This window comes from Pygocentrus nattereri, chromosome 8 (assembly GCF_015220715.1).
Source record: "Pygocentrus nattereri isolate fPygNat1 chromosome 8, fPygNat1.pri, whole genome shotgun sequence".
NCBI lineage: Eukaryota > Metazoa > Chordata > Actinopteri > Characiformes > Serrasalmidae > Pygocentrus > Pygocentrus nattereri.
This window is the reverse complement of record NC_051218.1, coordinates 9,933,046-9,959,214: the sequence shown is the minus strand read 5'-3', so window position 1 is coordinate 9,959,214 and position 26,169 is coordinate 9,933,046. Positions and strand designations below refer to the sequence as shown.

General features: G+C 39.1%; 2 protein-coding genes across 3 annotated transcripts; one reads left to right on the top strand and one right to left on the bottom strand.

Moving 5' to 3' along the window:
- Positions 1 to 469: 469 nt before the first annotated feature.
- On the bottom strand, positions 470 to 10,258 carry bmt2 (base methyltransferase of 25S rRNA 2 homolog). Of its 2 annotated transcripts, none has more exons than XM_017690345.2 (5): positions 10,072 to 10,258; positions 6,950 to 7,091; positions 6,562 to 6,690; positions 6,195 to 6,315; positions 470 to 4,653 (listed from the first exon to the last, which is right to left on the bottom strand). In XM_017690345.2, exons 1-5 carry the CDS (start codon positions 10,220 to 10,222, stop codon positions 4,021 to 4,023), a joined length of 1,176 nt encoding a protein of 391 aa, XP_017545834.1. In that variant the 5' UTR covers positions 10,223 to 10,258; the 3' UTR covers positions 470 to 4,020. The 2 variants fall into 2 exon arrangements, with proteins under 2 accessions (XP_017545834.1, XP_017545835.1); XM_017690346.2 differs by lacking the exon at positions 10,072 to 10,258 and adding an exon at positions 8,285 to 9,189.
- Positions 10,259 to 18,913: 8,655 nt separating this feature from the next.
- LOC119263840 (forkhead box protein F1-A-like) lies at positions 18,914 to 26,132 on the top strand. Its single transcript, XM_037540378.1, has 3 exons — positions 18,914 to 19,050; positions 20,584 to 20,645; positions 23,450 to 26,132. The coding sequence occupies exon 3, from the start codon at positions 23,457 to 23,459 to the stop codon at positions 24,339 to 24,341; it is 885 nt and encodes a 294-aa protein (XP_037396275.1). The 5' UTR covers positions 18,914 to 19,050; positions 20,584 to 20,645; positions 23,450 to 23,456; the 3' UTR covers positions 24,342 to 26,132.
- The last annotated feature ends 37 nt before the right edge of the window (positions 26,133 to 26,169 follow it).

The following is a 26,169-nucleotide window of genomic DNA, read 5'->3' as shown; positions in this document are numbered from 1 at the left end:
TACTACAAAGGGGCTACACAAGATTTTCACTCACTTTTGCACCTGTGTACATGTTATGTGTGAAACATGGTTTCACCTGTGGTTTGTGAATTTAGACACTGATTCAACTCCTGAAGGGCTTGATTATTTGCCAATGAAGGTGAACAAAATATGAAACTGTGCAGTGAGTGTGGGCTACAAGACTGGAGGTGGCTGAACACTGCTAAAAATTAATTTAAAAAACTGGATAAATAAAGCTTTATCCAGATTTATTCACATTAGAAAGCAGTTAAGTTCAGAGGAATGTGTTGCTGAAAATCAATGACGTACAGAACAGCCTTGCACCACATCACTGATAAGCGCAGTCAAATCAAATGTAAAATGATTTTTATTTATTTTTGTGTGTATGTTTTTGCATCTATAGCCAACATTTATATTTAATTATAAAAGGAGCAATGTACAACAATTCACACCAACAATCCTGAAGTCGAACACTGAAGAGAAACTATTTATGCACACAGTGGATCAGGGCCATGGGAAGACAAGGCAGTACAATGCAAGAACACATCAAGTAAAGCAGAGTAAAAAGCTTTTTTGTTGTAAAATGTCCAACATTCTCATGAATTAAATACACACTAAACACAAAGCCTATAAATACTATTGCTAATGCGATTAAAGTGGCTGACAGTATTTAGTGATGCTATTTATCACCAGCTGGTTAAAGGCCAGCATTTTCTTTCAAATGTTCAGAGTTTGGTTTCTGATATTCATAGAATTTCAGGATTTGTCCATCCTTAAGCAGCAAACCACAATCACAATTCTCTCAACCTTCTTCAGATGCAAAAATACAGTTTGGGCTAAAAGGCACCTTAAGGGTTTATCTGATTCGATATCAAACAGGCGAACCAGTGTTTCACTGTGTGCCTTCACCACTGTCATCAAACAATGTCTTCATATAAAATGACTCACATCACAATGAAGGGCTGGTATTTTTGGCATCCTTAAAACTGACTTATGCTTTCAGAAATGTGTCAGACTGGAACAATATATGCAGCCACTCAAACAAAGCTTTCAGAAATTAAACACTTTCGTTTGATGGATTAATAAGAGCCACTGAATCATCTGTGTATCTTGTACGTTGTCATACAGACAAAGAAACATTCAGGTCAGAAATTGTGCTGTGGTAACGTCTAACAAGGAATAGTTCAGGAAAATATCTAATTTACAAAATTTTCCACTATGCCAGATGTAACTGATTAGCCAAGACATATTTGGTGTCTATTAATTATGCTTCTTTACACAAACCTAAAAAAGAAGGTTCTTCAATGGTTGTTTAGTTCAGAAAACGGTTCTACCGAAAATAGATTCATGAGCACTCAAAGAGCCTTTTGCATGATTAAAGGGTTCTTTCAGTCATGAAATGGTTCTTCAGATTGATGGAGAATGTGCTGCAGATGGTTCTATACAGAACCTTGTAGGAAAGGGTTCTATATGGCACCAAAAAAAGATACATCTGTTGTTACAAGCTTGACATTTTTGGTGCTTTATGAAACCCTTTCCATTGACCCATCTGCAACACATTCTCCATCAATCCAAAGAACAATTTCATGATGCAATGAACCCTTTAATCAAGCAGTGTTCTTTGAGCATTCATATGGTTCTATACAGAACCATTTTCTTAACTAAAGCACCTCAGTTTTTAAGAATGCTAAACTGCTAACAAACACTTGAAGCCAACAGTCACCCAAATTGTTTCTGTAAAAATAGATCTTTGAAAAAATGTTGTCAATGTGGTTTATGACAGGGTGTCTCAGCCTGTGGATCATGAACCACTAATGAGCCGTGAAGTACCCTCTAGCGGTCCACGGGCCTGAACTCAGAGGGAGTCAGTAATTTGTAGTGGGATGGTAACAACACTGCAAGCCATAAATACATAAGTGGATTTTGATTTCAGTTGATCTTTCCGATTTTGATTTCAGTATCCCTGTGGGCCTCTTTGTAGTACAGGTGGGCCTTAGGGTGGAAAAGGTTGAGAACCCCCGGTTTAGGACACAGTGTGACTTACTGTACCCTACAAATATGAACAAAACTTTTCAGTGTAGCTGAATTCTGGGGGCAACCATTTTAGAGACCAGAAATAGTGCGAAACTTTTTTAATTAAAAGTTTTCTCATTTTTAATAGTTCACAGTAAGTCATACTGTGTCCTAAACCACACGTACCAGTCTGCACAGTTCCTGGATACGTTTTGAGAGAAATTGTGGGTATCCGTCAGGTATCAAGTCTACGGACTTCTTGTGCTGGTTAGAAACATTAGCCATGTAACTCCAGTTTAAAACTACAGAAGCAAAATCTGGACACCCAACGTGTTTTGGCTGATTGACTATATCTAGACTGAGTGGAGAACTGGGTAAATTTGATCATTTCCACTAAACCATTCCTCTAAAATTATGGATCTATTGCTATTCTTATGAGAAAGCAAGAGCAACATCAAGTAGCTCTTATTAAACGCCTCCGTAGACAGTGTTCATAAACAAGTGCAACTGCTGCAGTGAAAGAAACTGCCTATTTCACAGTGAAATACAAAGAGGGTGTAAAGCACTTGGCACAATTACACAACAAGATATGAAAGAAAAACCTCATTGAGGTAAATCATCCAGAAAAGTTGAACGGTTTGGTTTAAAGTTTTCTCCAAACATGTAACTAATATATTTTAGCCACAAAGGTTCAATGTATGCATCTAAGAGCTAAATGAGTTGCAAATCAGTCACACAGTAAATAATGAAAAAAAGTAGCTTTAAGACATTGGTATAAGTCTTTGAGAATCATCCTTTGATTTGAAAATCTTCAGTGAAAGTAACAAATCATCATTCAGTATTCAGTAAAGGCATGGCAAAAAGGACAGAATGCAAGCCTGTGTCGAGGACAGAAGCCTGTAGGTTACAACTCTTACCTTCCAAAGTTCACAGCTACACAACTAAAAAATATTAGGTCTTTTTGATCAGAAGATAAGAAAAGGTCTTGCACAACATCCTTTCAAAAACCCCTATAAAGGGGCAAAACATCCCCCCATCTTAGTCTTGTCAAAGATTGTTCTTATGAACTACAACTACCTTGCATGATTTGTACCATGGAAAGTGATCCATTAGAAAACAGTTACAGTCACAGTGTCACATAAGCAAGCCAAATACACATAGCCTACGTATTGATACTGTTGAACACCTAAAATGCTACAAATATCACTGGCAAATCTATACCAAAAGATACTGATATAAAATTGTACAAGCTACTGTCAGCGTCCAACAGCAGCCAACCTATCGTGAAATGATCAAACAGCGCTAAAACTCTCTACGGTAACTAATCAAACTACTGTATTTTTTAGCCACTGACAATGTCTGAGTCTACAATACAAAAAGTCTATGTTACTTCAAAAGGTTTTGACAAATCCTGTCCAGATGACACTGTATGAAAAGTGGACTGAGAAAGAGCACACAAATCCTTTATCCTGAGCTCACTCAGTGGCTTTACTTACAAAATCAAACCCTTTCAACTACAAAACTATTATCAGTTTCTTTTCAGCGTGTGGATATGTTTAAATGTGTAAAACACAGTGTCTTTCACCTAATAAATTTTCAGAATTCAGATTCCGAACCACCCAAGTGTAAACGTTTTTCTCCCCAATTTAGTCATAATCAATTCAAAATGTAGTAAAACACATTATCACCGACAATCTGAGAAGGCTTTGCGCATAAATGAAGAATGCTACCTCAAAATCACCAACAACAGGGGGAGAGAGTGATCCTGCCAGTTGCATTCTCATAAACCCCCAGATGGCACATGATTTGAACCTGAATCCTAACAGTAGGACTCACCCCAGGACATCTTTTCCCCTACCAGATGTGCCATTTAGGGGGGGGACATCTGTGTAAACATCATCTTCAAACTTTGTGCAAACTGCATCATAAAAAAGCAGGGAAAACAGCCCAGCGTTAATCTGCCAGTGCAGCTGTAGGGCAGCAAAGCTAGGCATTTGGAAGTGGGGTTCAGCTGTGTAACAGAATGGGGTCCTCCAGCTCATGAAAAGGTGCTGAGCTGCTTTGGCTCTCGCCAGAGTCGGAGTCATAAGGAGCATCTGGCAGCTCTGCAAAGCCACGCATTAACTGGTCATCCTCAAAATCAGAGCGCGTCGGTTCACGGCAGTCTGTGAAGCCCTCCTCGTCCTCCAGCATGTTGAAGTCCTGCGGTATGTAGAGCATCTCTGGGTAGTTGTGGCTCACAAGGTCGCTTGTGGTGGTGATGGAAACTTTGCGAAAGGCGATGAGGTGCATGTGCGAGAACTTGACGTACTTGTAGCGTTTAAAGCCCAGTGACTCTACAGCCACACGCCAGCTGCGCATCATGAGCGCATGGCGGCCCTGGTGGGAGGAGTCTGGCGTGATGATCAGGAGGAGACCATGCAGTGTGAGCAGTTCATGGGCCTTCTTGCAGCACAGCCAGCGCTGGTATGGTGAGGGGAAGTACGACAGGAGCAGTGAGAAAACCACCACGTGAAATAGCTGTGCTGGCAACGCGTCAATAGGAGCACGGAGCTGCCGTAAGAAAGCTTCAAGTGCATCAGTGGCCAGCTGCAGAGGCTGCTGCAGCTGCAGGTTGAGGAAGTCACACTTGTACACACTCTGGAGATGGAGACAGAAAACACAAATACAATGGGTGAATCTACAGGATGGTTATGAACAGGGCTGGGAGGGTTACTTTAAAAACGTAAACGTAAAAAGGTAATCTGATTAATTTGTTACATTTGTTTTACTTGTCGTTAATTAAAAACATTAAATTAAATAAAGAAGAGAAAAAAAAGACTTTTACAGGAATTTACAACACATCAAACACAAATACTGCAATGCCTTATGAACCAGAATGACCTATTATAGGTGATATTATAAAGGAGCTAGATATTAAATATATCACAGAAAAGGTCAGTGATCTCAAACCTAAATGGAGCAATATATGGAAATATTTTAAACAAAGATAACAAATTCGACCAACACTATAATGTCTTGTGTTTAGATTTGCTCCCCAGAAAAAAGGAGTGATTTTTATGGTTAAATAAAAGAAAAAAATAAATATGCTGAGACTAAAAGCTTATATACTGCTAGAAACTATAACGCTCTCCTGGGACTTTTCTTTATTTGCTTTATTTGTTAAAAATCATGGCATGTTTATCATGCCAAAATCACAGGATCACTCTGGCAGAAATCTTATTTTGAAACCCCCCATCAACAATTATCATAAATAGAGGTCATTCTAAAAACTAACTGCCCATCCTTTGTGTTCTACCTGCTAAAAGGCTTTACTGGTTCATCAAGTTTCATGATGGTGCATCATGGCCAAACTTCAATGGTCGTTTTCTTTGTAGATGCTTACTAATCAGCTCTCGGGGTGCATGCGTTTAAAAAAGGCATCAATTTCACATAAAAACTAAGCTGGAGCTCATCGTCTTAGTTACAGATAATGAACTTTTTGAACACATTTTCAGACTTTGCACGATCATTTTAAAACTATAGAAGAAAGAAAGCAACCACAAACGTGAAAATAAAAGTCTACCAGTCGTTGGTTGATTTATAATCAGTAAAACTGATTTTAAAACTAAAATTTTACAGAGCAATAAAGAGAGACTAAAGACTTTACTGGCAGATCAGTTCACAGCTGTAGAACCTGGTGTTGTGGAAGATAATGTATACGCCTGGTTGGGAAAATGCTGCAGATTTCAGGCCTGGCAATAAAAATAATGTACTAGCTAAACTTTCTGAACAAGAGAAAGATCATAAGACTGGCTGAAAGAAAAAAACATGGACTGCTGCTGTGAGGGCAGTTCTTCAGAATTCTCTCCTGGCAGCAGGACAGCCTCTCCCCTTTCCTCAAATGAGAAACTTCTAAGAAAACTTTCAGAGTAAAATGACACGTTTGCTTTTGAATGTAATCCTGTTGGTATTTACCCTGTTTTTATAATTGTAATCTGATTGCAGTTACCTTTTTTGTAACCTGATTATGTAATGCTGTTACACATATTCTGTTATTATTCAACCCTGGTTGAACATATATTTGTAGCACTAATAGCATTGTAGAATTGTATAGCACATAGTGTAGTTACAGAAATCCAGAAAACAGTAAGGACTATTTAAATAATACATTATTAGCACGTGTTATTGTGTATGCATACCTCCACCGCAGGCACTATGTCAATTCCTACTGTGAGGAAGTCATCAAACTTCAAGAAGGGATTGAAACAACTACCTACATCCAGCAAACGCATCTTCCCAAACTGGAAACTTGAGCTAAAACTGAGCCAAAAGAAAAAGAAAAAATATATAGAAATCAGTATACATAATTACTAAATATAGCATTACATTAGATTACTGCAGTTATAGTCCTGTGAGATTTCCCACTTCTTAGTTTTAGAGGACAGTGGGCCTTAACCTATAATATGAAACAGAAGCAGAGCCTGTTTTCTGCACTCAAAAATTACAGTTAGGTGACCATAAAAATAACTTGGAGTAAAAAAATCCAGATTGGGAACTGTAGCAAACCTAGGCAGAGAGGAGTCTGGTTGAGCATTTAAAGGTGCTCCATTTGAAGCTGCAGCATGCCTCGCAGCCTTCTCATCCTTCTCCAACACCTTCCTCATCCCCCCATCCATGAAGTACTCCTGACAAACACTGAGACAGGAAAAATCACAACAAAACAAAAATGTGACACACATTAATGCTGAATTCCTCATATAATACTGATAACCCTACAGTAACTGGAATTTGGCCCATTACTGCATTGTTAGCATGTGTGCTTCTATGTGAAATGTCACTTTAAGATTACCGAGTCTCATCAAGGTTACCTCATGGATTAAAAAGCTCCATGTGTGTGCAGCACATCTTATATCAAGTTGTTTAAGCAAATAGTACATTACATAACACTGCTCACCTGCGACACCACTCAATGCGGCCCTCTCCTTCACACTTCTTGGCCCAGTGGTTGTCAGCAAGACTCTTCATGGCAAAGGCATATTCACTGAGAGTCTGCTCATCCTCACAGTGTTCACGCCATATCTTCTCAAAGTCCCCCACTGCATCCAAGCAGACAGCGATCACAGGTACATTCAATGTAACAGACAGGCTTGATAACAAACATCAGCAGATAATAACTTGAAAATGGAAATGGTTCAACATTAAAATACGACCTACATTTAGAGAGAAAATCAATTCTTTTTTATTTTTTCATTTTACTTTTAAACTCCTGATGACTTGAGCTATGCTTTAATAAAGGCTGAAGCCTTTTCCTCTTTCCACCGACTCAGCACTCGAAGTCTTTTTATTCAGTTGGATTTTTTTTCAATATAAGCTCAGAACAGTTAAAAGTATAAGTGTATAGCAATTGATTTAATTTGATGTCTGGGTCCTGGGAAGAAAGGAGTGCTCCTGGGCCCGACACTTCATAGTGTGAGAAAGCTACGGTAATTATCTTTAAAGCAAATCAACTGACTACCTCAGTAATATATCAGTATGAAAATTCTGAGCCAATGACAGACAGTGAAAATCGATAAAAAAGTAATAACACTCATGTAATGTAACGCTGCCAATATCGCCATCTAAATAAATGCCATCGTTAGCATTAATTTACATTTAAAGGGGAATTCCACCAATGTTTCAAAATTTGTTAAGATGTAAACAAATTTTGATGTGAAATGTTCCTTAGAAACTTACCAAGTCAGAGTTGTTCACAGTGATAGATACCAGACGTCTGAAGCACATAATGTCCCTCAAAAGCTCACTCACAGACTGTTATTTCAATTATTACGAATACGCTGCCTGATGTCTGATACATTTTCATGATAGTTTTCAGATAAAATTTTGGCCTAAACAAATGGTTGGAAATTTCAAATCACTGCAAAGAGGCATGCAGAGAATGGTAAGGCAAAATGAAAACTTGTTTTTTTTTTTTTCAGATTTACTGCTATTCTGCAATTATCAATGTACCAAATGAAAACTCAGAAGCTTGAAGGATCACTGGTTGTTTGAGAGTAAATATAATGGCAACATTTACATTGTAGAAAAACCCTGGTTCCCATCACCACCACTGTAAAGAAATCTGAGTCTGCAGGTTTCTCTGCAATAAATCTCAGAACTGAATTTTGAAACATGGTGGAATTTCCCTTTAAGGCAACATATATTAAGTTCACTAAAGTAGTATAACATTAAAAAAGCTTGATCAGAGCAAACAGGTTAGACTGTATCAAATTAGAGTAAAACCTTTACCTACTTTTGCATGTCAGCACTTATCCACAGCTGATGTGTGATAGTACTTAAACTCTGACGAGACAGACACCCAGAATACCCCAAAATTGAATTATTAAAAAATTGAATTATTAAGTAAGCCACAAAAACAGCACCTTGTGAGTCCACATCGAGAAATAAACTTTGCCTCAAAACAACCTGAGCAGGGCTTGTGAGCACAAGCAAGCTGTCCCATGACCAAGTAGAAAACACTGGCTTTATCAGATTTGGAGAAAATTAGACAACAAGAGCGACTGAAACAAACTGCAGTGCCCTTCTAAGTATGAATATTGTGCCCGGCAGACGAGATCATGCCTTCCTTATTATCCCATTGTGGGGCCTACTGAATGGATTACTGTGTGCTGGGCTGTTAGGCCACGAGCAGGAAGATCTGGAAAAGTTTTCTAGAGTTATGAAATGTTAAAAAGTAGGCCATACAAACAGAATTATACAAGTGTAAAAACCTATTATTAAACAATATTTTAAACCAGAAGTGTCCAGTAACAGTATGACACAACACGTTTTTGTTTATAACCTGTATAAACTTAACAACAAATAAAGAAAACAAACAGACATCAACCTCAACACTTCTGCTTTCTTAGTTTCCATGAGCTACTTCCTGTCAGTGACATCACCTGGACCACTTAACTGAAATCATTTAGGGGTAGAGGCACATTTCAAACCCCAGTAATTTTCCCTTCGCATGTCAAAGAGTTGTCTGAGCAAGTGTGACAGTTCACCGAGGTTCAAAGTGATCGCAACAAATCAGATTCACTCAAATTCATGAGTGTTCAACACCTGTAAACTCCAGACTTTACAAGTTCTCAATCTAACTCAACACACTTGTCAACTGGTTAAATGTGCAGGGGCTCGTGTGTTACTGGAGTAGATACTGGGATGTCAAACAAATAAATAAATAAATAAACAAAAAAGTTAAAAGGCTGCAGGTCCTGTCGCCTCACGCACCACTTTAAGAAAGGTCTAATTGTGGTATTACATAGAGCAAAACAAGACTTTACTTTGCCCCATTAGGAGGAAAACTGTCTGGCAAACTGAAGGAAACCTTGTGGGCTGCTGTTTGCAGAGAGCGTCACAACTTGTGGACACAGCAGGCGAATTTGGGCTGAATTCTGGCAGCGTGAGTTAGGAGTTAGCTAACTATGTGCGCAATAGCTGTCAAATGAGCCAGTCCAGCATTCAGAAGCAGTCACGCTTTTTCTGAAGGCTTCAGTCATTTTCTCTACTTCAAATAAAAAAGTTCTACGTGCTGATTTTATGCTGTCGTTGTGAATTTAACACGCTGGCGGTCAAAATGCGAAGTCGGCCAACTCAGGAAAAACAGGAACCAACTCAAGTCAGACGAAGCTAACGCGAATTTTGTCGTTCCACCTTAAACGGTGCAGCGGCACAATTTAAGGTGGAACGTTAAAATTCGAGCCAGAAGCTGGAGAAAATGAAGCCAACTTCAGCCTCGTCCAAGCCAGCAAGCATTAGCTGACCTAGCTAAACCTCCATCAGCCTAACTAACGCTAGCTGGCCCCAGCTAACGAGGCGAAGAAATGACAGCAGGAGCTAGCTAGCTGCCTAGCGAGCGGTTAGTTGACGTTAATATGTCCTGTGACAACAAAAATGACGAACACAGAATGAGCGAAATGGTGCTGCTTATGCTTTCGTACCAACTTTTCGTTGTTTTTGAATCAGTCCTGCCTCGGTTAACCAAACCAGACACCGAAGCTAACTACGGTAGCTAAGGTTAGCTGGCTAACCGCATACCTTCAATATATTTCCTCCGAAGTTTTCGGTGGACGCTTTTCACAACACCCGACAGTTTCTCCTGTTCTTTCTGCTTGCATAGGTCTGTCGGGACAGAGGGGCAGAAAAACTCGGGGTCGCTTTCTGTCTGAGCATTGTTCTGTAAATCCATAGCACTGATGTTCTTGTGCTGCTGCACCGGCGCGCCGGGTCCACAAGCGCTGTGTTTTTCCCACCTGTTTTCCGACAAGCCCCGCCTTCTGCGCGCTCTGATTGGCTATTAGCTTTTAGTCATACACAGGCCAGCGATTGGACAGTTGAGCCGTCTTTCACGTTACCGTAGCAACCATAAAAACAGCGTGGAACCTGAGAAGCTTCAGCGGATCATAGCGGTTATAAAAAGCAGGACTGACATGAGATTGATCATAATTTATCACAGCCATTTACAAACAATTATAGGTATACTGTACATCCTTTAAAGTCTGGACGCCACAGGAAAAAATATATAGCCACTTAGTAAATTGTAAAAAAATTAGAAAGTTTTCCACAATAATGACTTACTTTCTCATATTACTGTCTTAGTATCTCACAATTATGACGTAGCATTTCATAACCATGATTTATTTCTAATTAGAATAGCTCTGAGAAAGATAATTATGAGATGCTAAGTCATAACTATGATATAGTAAGTTACTATTAAGAGACACCAAGTAATAATTACGAGACACTGTGTCATAATTATGGAAAACTTTCTCATGATCATGACTTACTAAAAGGCTATATATTTTTTCCAGTGTCAGAAACGGGCTTCCATGTCTAAGAGATCATTCACAAATTTATGCAAAATCTTGTCTCAAAACTGTAGTAAAACAATATCTCGGATATCAGGGAGTGTATCCATAACCATTTCATGTGATATCTTTCTGTGAGGGAGCTTTTAGAGACATGAAACTCTTAAGATGTCTGGTTCCTTTCACCACCACTGTGAGCAATTCTGACTAGGTTTCTCTGGAACGGAGCACTTCACATCAAACCACCCTGAATGACTTGTTATATGTGTATATTTATGCAGAAATGTCAAATAATCTGTATAATTCTCCTGTAACAGTCTGCCAGTGCAGCAGTCAAGACTTTTTGATTTTGTAGGAACCTCAGCGGGTCTGTAGGTCTAAACTGTAACATTTCCTTCAATGACTTGAAGGTTTTAGTCATTCTGGTCATTGAATGTCTACTAGTATTGAGTCAAGGTAACGTGTGTACTAATGAATGCCAGGTCTTTCGGTGACCTGAGCAGACATTATAACAGCAGGCCCTGGTCACGTACAAGGACCTTGTAAAATCCACAATTAAGAAAAGATTCCCCAGAACAAACTGGCTTGAGCTGTTACAAAAAAAACTTTTGCTGGCAGATAAATCAAATTTGTGCTTTAATTAATGCTTATTGCTTGCTTAAACTGAAAACAAACCTCATAATGGAGAAATTATTCAGCTCTATAAGTTCTGATGGAGTATTTTATAGGCCACAGTACAGAAAATACAATGACTGTCGTCCTTTTGTGTTTCTTTTTAGAGCCTGAAATGTCAACATGCTTGCCATTCAGACAGTGTTAATCCTTGAAAGATATTTCTCTGAACTTCTCTGATGGGTGAGTGCAGCTGTGCACACTGTTTGCTATAAATTTCGAGGTAAAGGTCACAGATATGTTGCACGCTATTAGCTGACCACTTTAAAGCACATGCAAATAATGTTATACAGTTATGGGAATCATTAATCCCACTGCAAACTGACTATAAAACAGTTCTGCACTATAATGAACAGGGCCTGTGAGATACATGCTGAATTTGACTCATATGACACCTGAACTGTCTTTTAGGTAAAGCTGCTGTTTAGCATTTAGCACTTCCTTGAATGAAGTAGTGTCTAAATGCTTTGGCTGTGGCATTGTTGTTATCCTGTGTTCGTGCTTGAGGCCTGCTTTTTGATTTCATGTATATAGACAGATGCTACTTTATAAAGGAAATTTTTCAGGAATGAACCAAAACTAGACAAAACTAATACGCACAAGCTCAGACGTGTATTATAAGAGGAAGAATATGATCAGGAAAGATAAACAAAGCAATCACCACAGAGATAAATGATACACGTACAGTCGTACCCTCAAACATGTTTGTGTGCTGCATTTCATTAAAAAAGGTTTTATTCTTTCAACAGAGAGACGTGTTCATGTCCAGCACTCGACACCTGTGTCTATAGAACTGTCTGACCACAGCAGACTGTTGTGCCAACCTTTTAAACACAAGATAACACAGCGTTTTCAATAGTCTGGAGGAGATAACAGTACAAGCACCAGTTTGAAGAACACTGAAAAATGGGTTTGGATGTACAAAGCTCCTTAAAACACCACAATGGTTTTACATTTCAAGTGAGAAAAAGAATCATTTCTCAGTTGATGTTACCTATTTGGTTGACATTGACTATCAGAGCACCTCTGACACTTCTCTAAGGCCCCTTAATGTTGTGTATAATTGTCTACATTTGTTTTGAGGTGTCCAAATAGAACTCACCATTGTTCTACATGAGTATGAATCGCTTAACTGGTTGCAGCTCAAATCTAGAAGGCCTTTTCACTTGGTTCAGTTTGTCTTCGTATGTGTTTATTTGAATTGTCCCAGTTTTTTGTTCCATGTGGATCCTCATATCCACTCAGACATATGCAGTGTCCCTTTTTGCTTTGTCCCTAGAATTACAAAGAAGTTGGACAAGGGGCATTCAAATCCAAAGCCCTTTCTGAGATATTTCACTTCATTCCATTGTTTCAGGACATCATATTTTCTCATCTTAAAACTATTTGTTTATACTTTCAATCTTCAGTTCATTTGCAGCGCGCTATGAACTGCTTCAATTGCCCTTAATGCTGATGCAACTGGTTTATTATCTTTTGGTTGTTGTAGTTCACATTTTTGTTTCTTTAATAATTTTTTCTCTTGTACAACAGCTGAGTGCTCAGGGTGTAGGTGGGAAAGGCCAACTGATCTGTCTGTATTTGTGCATTTGTAGTATATGTCATGTTGTTTTTGTCTGTATTTTTTTATTTTGTGTTTGTTTATAGGGCCCCTTGATAATGAGATGCTACATCTGAAGCAACTAACATTTCAATACATTCAAATACAAACAGTTGTGAGAGCATCAACATGATGAACTAATGAATAAGCCATTCCTGGGGAAAATTTTGAGAGGTAGAACAGGAAAAACACTGCAGCAGCCATGGCAATGGTGGTCCAGGATCAGGACTGAGAACTACTGGCATGAAGAATATTATTTTCATTTAATATATTTTAAAAGTCAAAAATTTATCACGATTGGCTCCTCCCTCTCCATGTGCTTTTTGTTTTGGTTTAGCCCATGTGCATTTGTTTTGGTGTAGCCCCCTGGTTTCAAGACTCCGCCTCTGATTGTCTCCACCTATTTTCCACCTGTCCCTCGTTTTCCATGTGTAAGCCCTGTGTTTGCCCCTTCTGTGTCTGTTTGATGTATGTTGGTTATTCTGGTTACTGTTTGCTTTGTTTGAGCCTCTGTCTGTGTTTGAATGTTTATGCCTGTGTTCATTTTGTCTTGTCTGCCTCCTCGCTCCCCGTTACACCATTATTGTTTTTTTTAAATCAATGCAGTCATGACAGTTTATGTAAAAATACCAGATGTTTAAAATATCACAAGTGGTCTCCTTTAGCAGGTTTTGTCCACTCTCTCTCTCTCTCTCTCTCTCTCTCACTCACACACACACACAGACACACACACACACACTAACAGCAGGCCATGTAGAAAAAGAACAGAGTGAAGGACACAGCACCTCCACACTCCGTGGGTTCACCCAACAACACATGTAATATAAATGTGTGGGGGTGTACAGTGTGAAGTATGGAGCTCTGCTGATGACATCCTGTATAAATAAAAATAATGTGTGGCCTTATTAATGCGTGGGAACAAGATCCTAATGAGTAGTCACATCTTAGTAAGGTGTGGGGATGATTAAGTCGTGGCCATGACATAGTAAGGCATGGGAATGAGATCATGGCCTACTAAGTTGTGGCGACGCCACACTTCCCACGCTTTACTAAGTCGTGGCCACGCATTATTTTTATTTATACAGGATGTCACCAGCAGGGCTCTGTAGTGAAGTCATTGAAAATGTGTTATTTTATATGTTCTTCACAGAAAATGAGCAAAGGCCAAGAATCTGTGGTTGAAATAATAATAAATTGCATCATTTTTTTCTTTTGGTAAACTATGAAAATGAGTCCCACAGACCCAACACCACACAAGGGTTAAACACCTTCATATAGGTTTTAGAGCACCATGTAGTCTTTTATATAATTAAGTTGTCAAATATTGCAGGATAGGGGACATTCTCAGCAGGATACAGGTATTACACAGAAAAATATTTTGGTTTATTCTAACCACCTTTTCCTGACCCTGGGCTTGTAAATGTCTTGATCAACAACTTTTACTGTATTAATTGGTTGTGTACATAAAATTGTAGTCACAGTGTTAAAAGTTTAAGCCACACTATGTAAGGTTTGAGGATTTGGAGACCTCTCTGGTGAAACTGTGTAATTACATGAAAGTTGCCCCTTCCCTGTGTGGATGAGTCTGATGATTGTGAACATGGCGAAAGAGTATTCAAAGAGAACATATCTTCCGAGGAAGTGAATGAATTGTCTACTATTGTCATCATATCTTCATCAAAATAATGTTGGTTTTGCAATTGAGGCCTAAACATGCTTCTTTTTGAAGGTCCTGCTTAATGCTGTACGTTCTGAGCATGTGTGAAGTTAATATTTTGTGACGTGGTGAGAAATCCAGCCTGACATGTTTGACTTCAAAGTTATTTTTTTCAGGCTTCTTCAGCTACACAAACACATTTTAGCTTCGTTTTTTCCTCCTTACACAGTAACACCAGTTCTTTTTAAAATGTTAACAAAAAAATTCACATAGTTCAACATTAATGCTAGTTTTGATGAGAACTGCTATAATAACAATCATGTAATACATAATATATGAAAGTTAGCTGTCAAAACATTATAAATCAATTTATTATGCAATAATGTTATGTAACCGTTTACTCTAAGTGGTCCTGTGAACATTCCATTCATGCTTGGCACTTTCAACACATAATTTGAATAAACCTGGTTTACTTTCTCTGCAAACATGAAAGATTTGTATCAATACATCCAAACAAAATGGAGCTGAAATACAAGCTAATGTCCAACATTCTCGATTAATAAGAAACAAATAATCCGGCTGTCCGTTCTTTCCTTAAAAATATAATTTACATAACAGTAATGGTTAGTCACAAAGAAAACACATAAATTCATCAAGTTCTTTTTAGTCTTGTAGTTATTTAGTGGGTTGCGTGACCTCTGATGGTTCAGACTCTCCTCGAAAGTAAAGCCAATACAAGGCAAGCAAGTAGAGCACAAAACATGCAATGAAGTCATAATAGTGTGCAGTCACTAAAAATACACCCAATAAAAACATGTACCCCATCATTCTTGACATATTCTCAGAGGAGAAGAACTCTCTCCACCAGAGCACATTACGCCCAATGACCTCTTCCTCTGCGTCTGATAGAGGTAACGTGGCTTTCTCTAGCTCCATATCTTCTTCTTTGGTCAGATCCTCTAGTGAGGCATTGGGCTGGTCTTCATTTAGGGATTCTGAAATGGAAGGCATGGGTGAGGGCATCGTCCTCGTTCTGCTCACGGAGGAAGGCCTCTTGCTGTAGCTCCCACTGGAGGTGGTATCACTAAATCCAGGCTGTTGTGTGCTCTTCAATCTGTGGAGATATAGGTCCATTTCATCATCTGTCAGAGATTCTGTAGACGCACTGTCACCCATGTTGTTCTCACCCTGTGCACTTATGTCCTCAGGGTTCTCCAACAGTGTGTTGACCCCTGCAGTAATACCCTCAGCAGCCTGTTGTTTCTCTATTTGACAACACACCCCTTCTTCTCTTTCACTCAGTTTCACACCACTGTTTCCTGTCAGGGTTTGCTGTAATGAGCCGGTTGAGTCCAGCGGGATCTCTTCTTCTCCACCCATAGACCCTTCTTCTGAAGTTCTAGCTGTGCTTTTCTGCTCCTGTCTGAGATGAACGGGACTTTTAAATGAATCTACTTTAATAACGCTTTCTGCTGTTGCCACAGACGTCACTCTGCTGACCCTCTCCTGCTCCTCAGTCTCCAGTTCAAGAGACAAATGATCTACATCATCCTTCCCTTTGCCCATATACAGCTCTGTGTCTTTTTCCTTCACTTCCTCCTCTTCATCATCATCTATGTAGAATAACTCATCTTCAAAAATGTCTTCATTCCCTAATTCTTCTTCATCATTTTCTTCTTCTTCCTCTACTAGTTCATCTTCTTCTAGTTCTTGATGTTCTTCTTCCTCTTTTTCTCCTTGTTTCTCTTCTAGTTCTTCTTGTTTTTGTTGTAGTAGTTGTCGTTGTTCCTGCTCTTCTACTTCTTCTTCTTCATGTTCTTCTTGTTTTTGTTCATGATGTTCCTCTTGTTTTCCTCTTGTTTTTGTTCTTGTTTTGTCTTCTTTTTTCTCTTCATTTTCTAGTTCTTCTTGTTCTTGCTTTGCTTCTTCTTCCTCTTCTTCTCCTTGTTCCTCTTCTAGCTCTTCTTGTTTTTGTTGTGGTTGTTCTTTTTCTCGTTCTTGCTCTTCCTCCTCCTCTTTCTCCTCTTTCTTTTTTAGTTTGTCTTCTTCTTCTTCTCCCAGTTCTTGATGTTCTTCTTCCTCTTCTACAATGTCCCTTTCTTTTTCTTGTTCTTCTCCTAGTTCTTTATGCTCTTCTTTCTCTTCTTTTTGTTGCTCTTCTAATTCTTCTTGTTTTTGTTGTTCTTCTTCTTCCTCTTTTTCTCCTTCTTCTTTTTCCTCTTGTAGTTCTTTTTCTTCTTGATTTTGTTCATGATGTTCCTCTTGTTTTTGTGGTGGTTGTTCTTTTTCATTTTCTAGTTCTTTTTGTTGTTGCTTTTCTTCTTCCTCTTCTTCTTTTAACTCTTCTGCCTCCTTTGTTCCCTCTGAAACATGCTCTGACTGATGTTCTTTCTTGTCTTTTGATTCCTGCTCTTTATTCACCTCAAAGTTCTCTACACATTTGTCTCCTTCATAGATTTCAGCTTCTTTTTCTCTTAAGACACCGTCACTGTTGCTTTTAAGTATTGACATTTCTTCATCTTTATCTAAAGGTCCGTTTAAACAAGCAGAAACCTTGTAGTTTGGCATTTTAAATTCCTTATTTTTATGCATTTCTAAACTTTCTAAACCATCCACTTCATTAATTCTGTCACTTTTTGATTTTATCTCACTGCTGACATGACAGGGATCAGTATCAGTATAATGACACATGGGGTCTAATCCCTGGGTCACATTCGTGCCCCCTATAATTTGGAATTGGGCATGTGTAGTGTCAGCTGCTATTTGGATATCGTTAATAGATATGAGGTCTGGACATTGGGTTTGGATGGGGGTCAATGAGGTTAGATTCTGGGATGGTGTTGGAGCTTCACTCTGGCAAAGGTTAGGTGTGACGTTTGATGAAATATGAGTATGGAAGAATGAAGACTCTGAAATAGGACTGTGCCTTTCCTCCAAGCTTTTGCTGCTAGGCCATGTTTCAGGGGAGGTGGATTCCATGGAGGTTTGCATTCCTTCTGATGTTTGGGGTTGACTTGTTTTGGCCTCCTTGTTTTGTGTTTTAGGGATGTCAGTGCTAAGTCCAGTTTCAAAAGATATGTGGGTGACTGAGCTGTCCATGAATGATGCCTTTTCAGCAACTACAGAGGACGATGTCTTGGCATTTGCTCTGTCTGACTCAGACAGTGAGGTCAAATGCATACAGTCTAAGCGGACAGGCTCATGTTGTGAGTTTTCTGAAGAACATTCACTCTGTGAATGTGTGTTGTGTGGTGTTCTGTCCAACAAATGTTCGCTTTGTGAAATAATTCTGTCCTGTATTTGTTCATCTAGATCAAGTGCACATTCTTCCAGGGAATGAGTTTTGTTCAAATATTCCAGCTGGAAAGGCAGGCTGTTTGCTAAATATTGTTTCTGTGTAGGTGCGACCATCTGTACCATTTTTGATTCTGAAATATACACATCCTGTGGGTCCTCCATGCCGGTTTTAGAGTTGTCACAGCAGGCAGCCCCCAGTTCTTTAAGTTCTGAATTTGTATTTGTTCCAGATGAAGGTTTCTCAGTGGTGTTCTTTGTGTTGAATAAATCTGGTGGAAATGGTTCTTTGCAGATCCCTAGATAAACATCATTAACCACATGTTTTTCAGATGTGTATCCGTTTGACCTTGTTTCCAAGCTCTGTGCCCTGGGATAATCTTGGTACGTGACTCTTCTCAGACATCCATCTTCCAGTTTCTCAACTGCCGTTCCAGTGTCTAATTCTCTGCTTCTTTGGTCTCTTCTTTCAGTTTCCATTCTTTCAAACACTTGATGATAGAGTGGAGCCACTACTGTCTCAAACGTGAAGTTATGTCCAAAGGGTTGACTGTCTGGACTACATTCTAAGATTACTGTGTGATTTTCTTCGCCTCTACTGCTGGTTGTGTCAACTGCACTCCCTATTCTTTCTATAGCACCTTTTTCAAAGCATTCCCATGCTTTTTCCACACTCTTACTAAAGGATGGTTCCGTGTTTTGGCACTCAAGAAGTTGCTGGGTGATTGAAACAGTCTGGCCAGTAAGTGTCTCTTTGTTCTGGCTGTTGTTCACTTCTTGCGAGGCAGAGCTTACTGAAGATTTATGGCAGTTTACAGGGTCCACAGGGGACAGCGCTGCATGAGATAAGGAGGCTGTTAGTTCAGAGTGCATTACTGGAATATCTTCCTTGTCTTGTGTTTGAATATGTCTACTGGTAATTTGTTTGCTATCTGCATTCACAGAGTCTGGGGTGCTACTATTGTTCTCAGCATCAGCAGGTGAAGGTGAGATGCTATCCATCGTCTCTGTCCACACATTTTCTTGAGGTGCTGAAAGGTTTAAAGGTGCCTCCACTTTTTCTGGAACAGGTTTTTCCATATTTGCTGCTTCACTGGTATGTTTGTTAATCTGTTGGAGGCCATTTTCCTCTCTTTCAGCAAAGTACTGGCGTACTTTTTCCAGTCGTGCAGCTTTTCTCCTGCATCTTCTGCTGCGGTTCCTTATATTTTCTTCCTGTAGATGGAAAAGCAAGATTTAAATAAAGTTCTTCTTTCTGTTTTTCAAATCTGTTTTTCAAATGTGGGTCTTTAGGGCACCAAAAGTGATTCTTCTATGGCTATTTATGAACTGCAAAAATGACATCTAAGCAAGTAAAAACATCTTAAATTTAGACAATATATGTAATACTTCTCGTTAAGAGATCATTGTAAGAATATTATAAGCTACAGTATTTCTATATGTGTTTACTTTGTAAGTCAAAGTGTTTCCATTGGCAGATCATTTTACTTGCTTTCGGAAAATCATGCAAATGAGTTTGCTTATTACAAGAAAAAATATTTGGAGCAAGTAAAATTATCTGACAAAGGAAGAAGACAATTTCACTAGACAAAATGACAACAGTAAACATACAACAAAAAATACATAGAAATAAGTTATATAATCTTATAGCATTGTTACAACCATGTCATAATGTGAAAATATTAGATTTATAAAGTGGTTCTGAAACATTTACACTTGCCTAGATATCATGATTTGTAGTGTGGCATACTTTTTAAATGCTGTATGGCTTTTGTCATATTTGTCAGTATCAGAAATTGTGTAAAACATTGTCGATGTCCAAAGAAAAACGTGTATCTCCGAAATGGTACACAGGAGATGGCAAAAATGTTCATTGCTTTCAATGAAAGATAATGTAAAGGGTTTTATTCCAAGGAATTCTGGAGTATTTCCAGTCCATTTATCATGAAAATTTCACACAAAGTAAAGACCACCCCTCAAATGATCTAAAAATCTAAAAATACATGTTCTTCTTTGGGCAGTGACAATACTTACACATATTCACAATCACTATATAAAAGCCCTTGCTCTTTTGCCAAGGAGTGCAACCTCATGTGTTTTATTTAGCCTACTGGTACAGTGTGGTCAAGGCAATGCATGTCAAAGCGTAACGTCAGCAGTCACATGACATTCCCTCAGAAAAGGAGCAGCTGGTCTCACAGTGTCACAGCATTCTCATCTGTCCTATACAAGCCTCCAGGTGTTCAGCCTGGCTATTTACATTTACTGCCTACACTTGACCCTTACCCTCATTCCATAATAGTTTCTAAAGAACTTTCTCTATTTTTAAGATGACTCTTGACAAAAGAACATTCTGAAATAAATGAAGTCCATTGCTAACCGCAGTGTCTAAATCTTATTTTTAAAAGTGGTGACAAGAACTCCTTACAAAGCACAAGGATATATTAGGGTACATATGTTTGAACTGACCTCCAGTTTCATGTGTTCCTCCTGCATGTTTCCCTTCTTGACCGCTACAGGTTCAGTAACAGCAGCCGTCCCACAGTTCAGGATTATTTCTAAAGGGGACAAAAAAATTGATGTAAGTATCTACACTCTTTGTCCATTTTATTAGCTTCAATTACCATATAGGTGCATTTTGTAGTTCTACAATTCTGCATAATTTGTTAGCCTTTCTTTACCATATCCATCAAAGGTCAAGACCGTCACAAGACCCCACTGAGCAGGTATTATCTGCATGTCAGTGCAGTGCTGAGAATGATCTATAACTGTGAGAGTCCTGTTAGTGTATATTGAACAGTGAGTCAATGAGCAACTGACTGAAAAATGCTACCTGGGATTTCCTCTGTGCTTGAGGTAGAGCTGGTCTCAGAGGAATAGTCATAGCTGAAAAAAGGTGGAACAATGAATAGTTTGTATAAATACACATAATGTCATGCAACCCTTTTAAAGATTAAAAACCTGCAATAAAAGTAAGTTAACAATTTACTTGATTCCTGCTGCATAACATTAACACAGCCATGCCATAAACATGGTATGACAGATGTTATATGTTGTATTGAGGTTTAAGTAAGAATACAATGTTATGTTTCCATTACCAATAATTCTCATGATAGATACCTTGATCTTTGATGCCATGATGGCTAAATAGAGTACACAGCGAGAATGAACATGTGAAATAAGCTGTTTTGACATCAAATGTTATGGCATCTGTCATGACAATTACTGTTAATAGTGACATGACATTACATGTTATAGTACTGAAAAAAATGTGTCATGACAAATCCTGACAGCATATGACATCAGCTATGAGGTGTTTATAGCATGATCACATCAATGTTATACAGCAGAATTCAAGTAAAATGCTGGCAATTAAATTGCTATATAATTTTAAAAGTGTAAATCTTTACTACACATGCTTTTATTCTAGAATGAGTAGCCTCATAGTAGCCTCATATGTATATGTATATATGTATATATACTATCATGGCTCATGAGACCTCTAACCTGGTTGACTTCAGACAGCTTTTTCTTCTATGTTTCTTCTCATTTTCACCCTCTTCTTTGGCCTTTTCATGACAAAACAACACATAGTTCTGGCCACTATTGTTAGCCCAGAAAGTTCCAAAAGGTGTTTCATATCGAAGACAGAAATCCACCCTGGCTCCTTGTTTTCCAAATGGGGGTACCAGCGTTAGCCTGAAGGAGAAGCAGTCTGTGTTGCTATTACTTGACCCGGGTACATACTCCGCTAGCAAGTCAAAATGACTGCTCCAGCAGTCCAACGAGGTGCGGATGAAGACCAGCTTATCAAAACACAAGTTGAGCACACGAATGATGCCTTTCAGTGTAGTGGTGCCTGGAAGAATCTCCAGACTCTCCAGCTCCAGCTTATTCTCCTGGACTTTCTGGGCCAATTCCTCTGGTGTGGCTGGAAGAGTGAACAGCTGGGACAGGAAGTATTCTTTCACCTCATTCAGATCAGCCTCCAAAGGATCTGGGGCCCAGGAATCAAACTGCTTGATGGAGACCAGACTCAGTCCAAAGGCATCTGCAAAAGACACCCTGCGGCTGCTGGATGGCGGAGGCTGGGAATCGTCATCAGAGCAGGAAGACGCTGAGCTCCGGCGGCGTGGGATGGGAGAGGATTTGGGTTTGATGCCTCCAAGGCCCAGGGGCTCCTCGTCATCTTCCCAGGGACATGGTCCTGGCAGGCCCAGAAGATTGGAGCCATCCTGGCTGGAGCTCCAGACTTCTCCCACCGCAGGCTCCATCAGGCAGAGTGAGAGAGAACCCCTGGGTGGGACGGCCAACAGCTGACACGCAACACACTGTGACTTAGCAGACCGAATCGAGTTACATTTGACATTGTAGCAAAAAGCCAGCACTATAAATAGAGGCCCAAACGACTTCAGCTATGCAGCTGAGGCTCAGGGGGAATGCTCTAAATGTAACTTCCAAACACGTCAAATATAATGTGACAATGACACTGAAATGAACCTATGGTTAAAGAGGAATTCCACTGATTTTTCAAAATTTGGTAAATATAACCATTTGGACTGGTTTTGATGTGAAATGCTCCATTGTAGACAAGTTTTCTGAGCCAGAACAGTTCACAGTGGTGGTGATAGGAACCAAACATTTTGTGTCTCTAAAAGCTACATTCTAGAAATGTATTAGCTGAAATTGTTACAGATATCCTGCCTGATGCCTGAGACGTTGGTTTATGATAGTTATGAGATAAGCTTTTGTCTTAAAACATATCTAAAGAAAGAAAATGACTAGATTTGTGTTGTAGAAATTACAACCCCTGCTTCCTATCATCACCAATGTAAAGAAAACCCAAGTTTCTTTGCAATCCCTCAATTTACAGCCAACTGCTCACAATTACTTTGATAACATCTCAACAATCTAATTATGCAGACATTTTGACAAATCCTTGCAATTTCCCTTTTAAGGAAGCATCCATTTTCAGTCGATTTTTAGTGAGACATGCAAATCTGTTGTTTTCCCTCTGCTTTGTGAAGAGCACTCCATATGTTTTGGTAAGGCCCCAACAAAAATCTCAACTCTATCAGAATTTATCAGTTTTTCTGTTTTTAAATGAATCTGTTTCCTTAGCAAAAAACCTCAATATTTAAACAAGAATGTTTTCTGTCTGTTGCAAGACAGGAACTGATAAGACATTCTGGGCAAACATTCTCTTATCAGTGTCAGCGTTTCATAACTGCAAACTATGCCAGTGGGATTGTATTTGGCTCGACATACTGCGCTTGAGTCCACACTGTTTTAGGCAGGCAACATATAAAAGAGAACTCAAGGAAATGTGAATGAATAATACTGAATCCAGCATGGCACTCAGCATGTAATTCCTCTGTATTAAAGCTCCTGAATGCTGAGAACTTTATGCCACATTAGATGGACGAAGAACCATAAAGAGACACATCACAGTGGAGGACTGGATGAAATGACAGATTCAGTTGAGGAATGGACTGGTAAGAATATAGATGGGACAGAAATGGAGGTCAATAGAAGTAGAGATGACGTGGAGATGGAGCAGAGGAATAGACTCAGAAAGGACAAAGCTTCCAAGGATCTACACCATGATAAAGAACAAACTGTTTCTCCAGAAGAACTTTCTTTAGAAAGCACCAGCACTCGGCACCAAACCCAAAGAAGCAACAGTGCATTTGAGGAAAACCAGTTACAAGTCTCCTCCAAGCCTTCCTTGTCCTTTGTTGCTTTGATTGCCAAAGCCATCCTTTCTTCAGCCTCCAAAAAGCTCAATTTATCCTCCATCTACAGGTACATTGAAGAGCACTTCCTGTACTTCAAGACCACACACAAAGGCTGGAGAAACAGCATTCGCCACAACCTGTCTCTCAACGACTGCTTTGTGAAGCTGGGACGCTGTGAAGATGGGAAAGGTCACTACTGGGGTATCCATCCAGCCCACTTGGCTGACTTTCACCGTGGAGATTTCAGACAGCATCGCAAGGCCAACAGGAGGAGGCAGCTGAGAGTTGACAGTATGACTGAAGCCTGTAGCTGGATGGCACAATGCTCCTTCCTAGAGTACTGGAGCAGTGGTGCAGCTGCTGGTGGGTGGGTACAGATGGGCTATCCATGGGAGATTGCACATCCGTGGAGCAATGCAGTGTTTGCTGAATGGATGTATTATCCAAACAAAGTGTATTTTAATGGTCTCCAAAGCTTTGGAATTCCTGAAGTGCCACTGTGTAGAGTAAATGGGATATATACTCTAGGTGCAGTCTAGTCGCCCTAGTCATTCCCTGCAAATTGGACTGCACAGGGTGCTCAGATATATTCAGGGTGATTCCGAACCACAGGGAGTTCCACTGTTAGGGAACCTCAAACTGCACAGACAGCAGTGAACAATTGTTTATCGCTTCACAGGAGGCTGCTGGGTCTCTTGAAGACGTGTGTTTGATTATGTTCCAAATGAAGGTATTTATCAACTCCAGTTACCTTAACTGATATCCAGTGCTCAAGTGTGTAGGGACTATAGCAGTACTGCTTAGGCACCCTGGAATGGAACACAGCAAAGAGCATGTTTATTTGCACAACAATGTATGACATACAGTAACATTTAAAAGCTGACACATTCATACGTGTTTTTATCTTATTCAATAATAAATATACAGGGTAGAATGAAATACTATATAGTTATACACTATACAGTTATATGCAAAAGTTTGTAATTTGACTAAGAGGGTTGAAGCTTTTGCAGATCACTGTATGCTAGACCGACGATATTTTTAATATATTTTATTCAACATTTCATCTTTTTTGGAACAAAAAGAAGACATAAAATGATAAGTATTTATTTTAATGATTGGTTTACACCAATGTTTTTGTCACCTTGTCATTCTCAATCATTCTGGAATCATCTACAGCTCTGTTCATCGTTTTTGGACACATATAACATTTCTTTTCATTTCATTTATATAGCTGCTAACCAGCACATATCTGTGAAGCAGTAGCTTAGTGGCACCATAATAGAATTATTTTATACATGTATCTGTATGACTTTTTAAAATTGAAAATAGTGATTTTGAAAGCTGATGCACATCAACAACACTAAAAGTTTTACCATAGTAAAAATTCAACCCTTGTTGGTACATATCGGCCAGCTTTATCCTTTTTCAGCAACTGAATCTCTTTTTGGGCAAGAATTTTGTGACTTTTGCATTCACATCTTTTAGAGGTAGAACATGAATTTCATCACTGTGAAATGTACTGCACTTATTTCCATGAAACAATTAAACAATGCAAATAAGGTGGTATTTTTACTTGATTAAGCATTTATTTATAATGAACTAAACATATATGTTTAGTTAATGTCGCTGTGACCTGACAGCAAGAAGGGCCTGGGTTCAATTCCCCAGCCAGACAACCAGTGTTCTTTCTAAGTTCTCCCAATGTCTGAATGGCTTTCCTCCAGGTGCTCCAGTTTCCTCCCACAGTCCAAAGACATGCAGTCAGGTGAACTGTGGATGCTTAACTGCCCCTACGTGTGAATGTGAATATGTATGTCTATATGTCTGCCCTGTGATGGACTAACAGCCTGTCCAGGGTGTTTCCTGCCTTACTCTCAATGATCACTGGGATAGGCTCTAGCACCCCCCACGACCCAGAAGGACAAGCAGCTTAGAAAATGTATGTGTGTGTTAGTTAGCTGTGTTGCCAAGAATATAGCCTGTGTATTTAAGGTGGTACTTTTATACACTGTTAAATACGAACAGCTGTTGAAAAATTGAAAAGCAGGCCTGTTTGATCTGTTTACTGTCCTTGGGCAAAGACTGAAGATATTTTTAATATATTTTAATCAACAGTTCATCTTTTTTGGGAACACAAAGAAGACATTAAATGATAAGTATTATATTGTAATGATTGGTTTACACCAATATTTTTGACACCTTGTCATTCTCAGTCAATCTACAGCTCTGTTCATCATTTTGGACACATACATTTCTTCATTTAGACAGAGGTGGACGAAGTACACAAATCATGTACTTGAGTTAAAGTAGAGATATCCAAGGTAAAATATTACTCCATTAAAAGTAGAAGTCCTTACTCTAGAT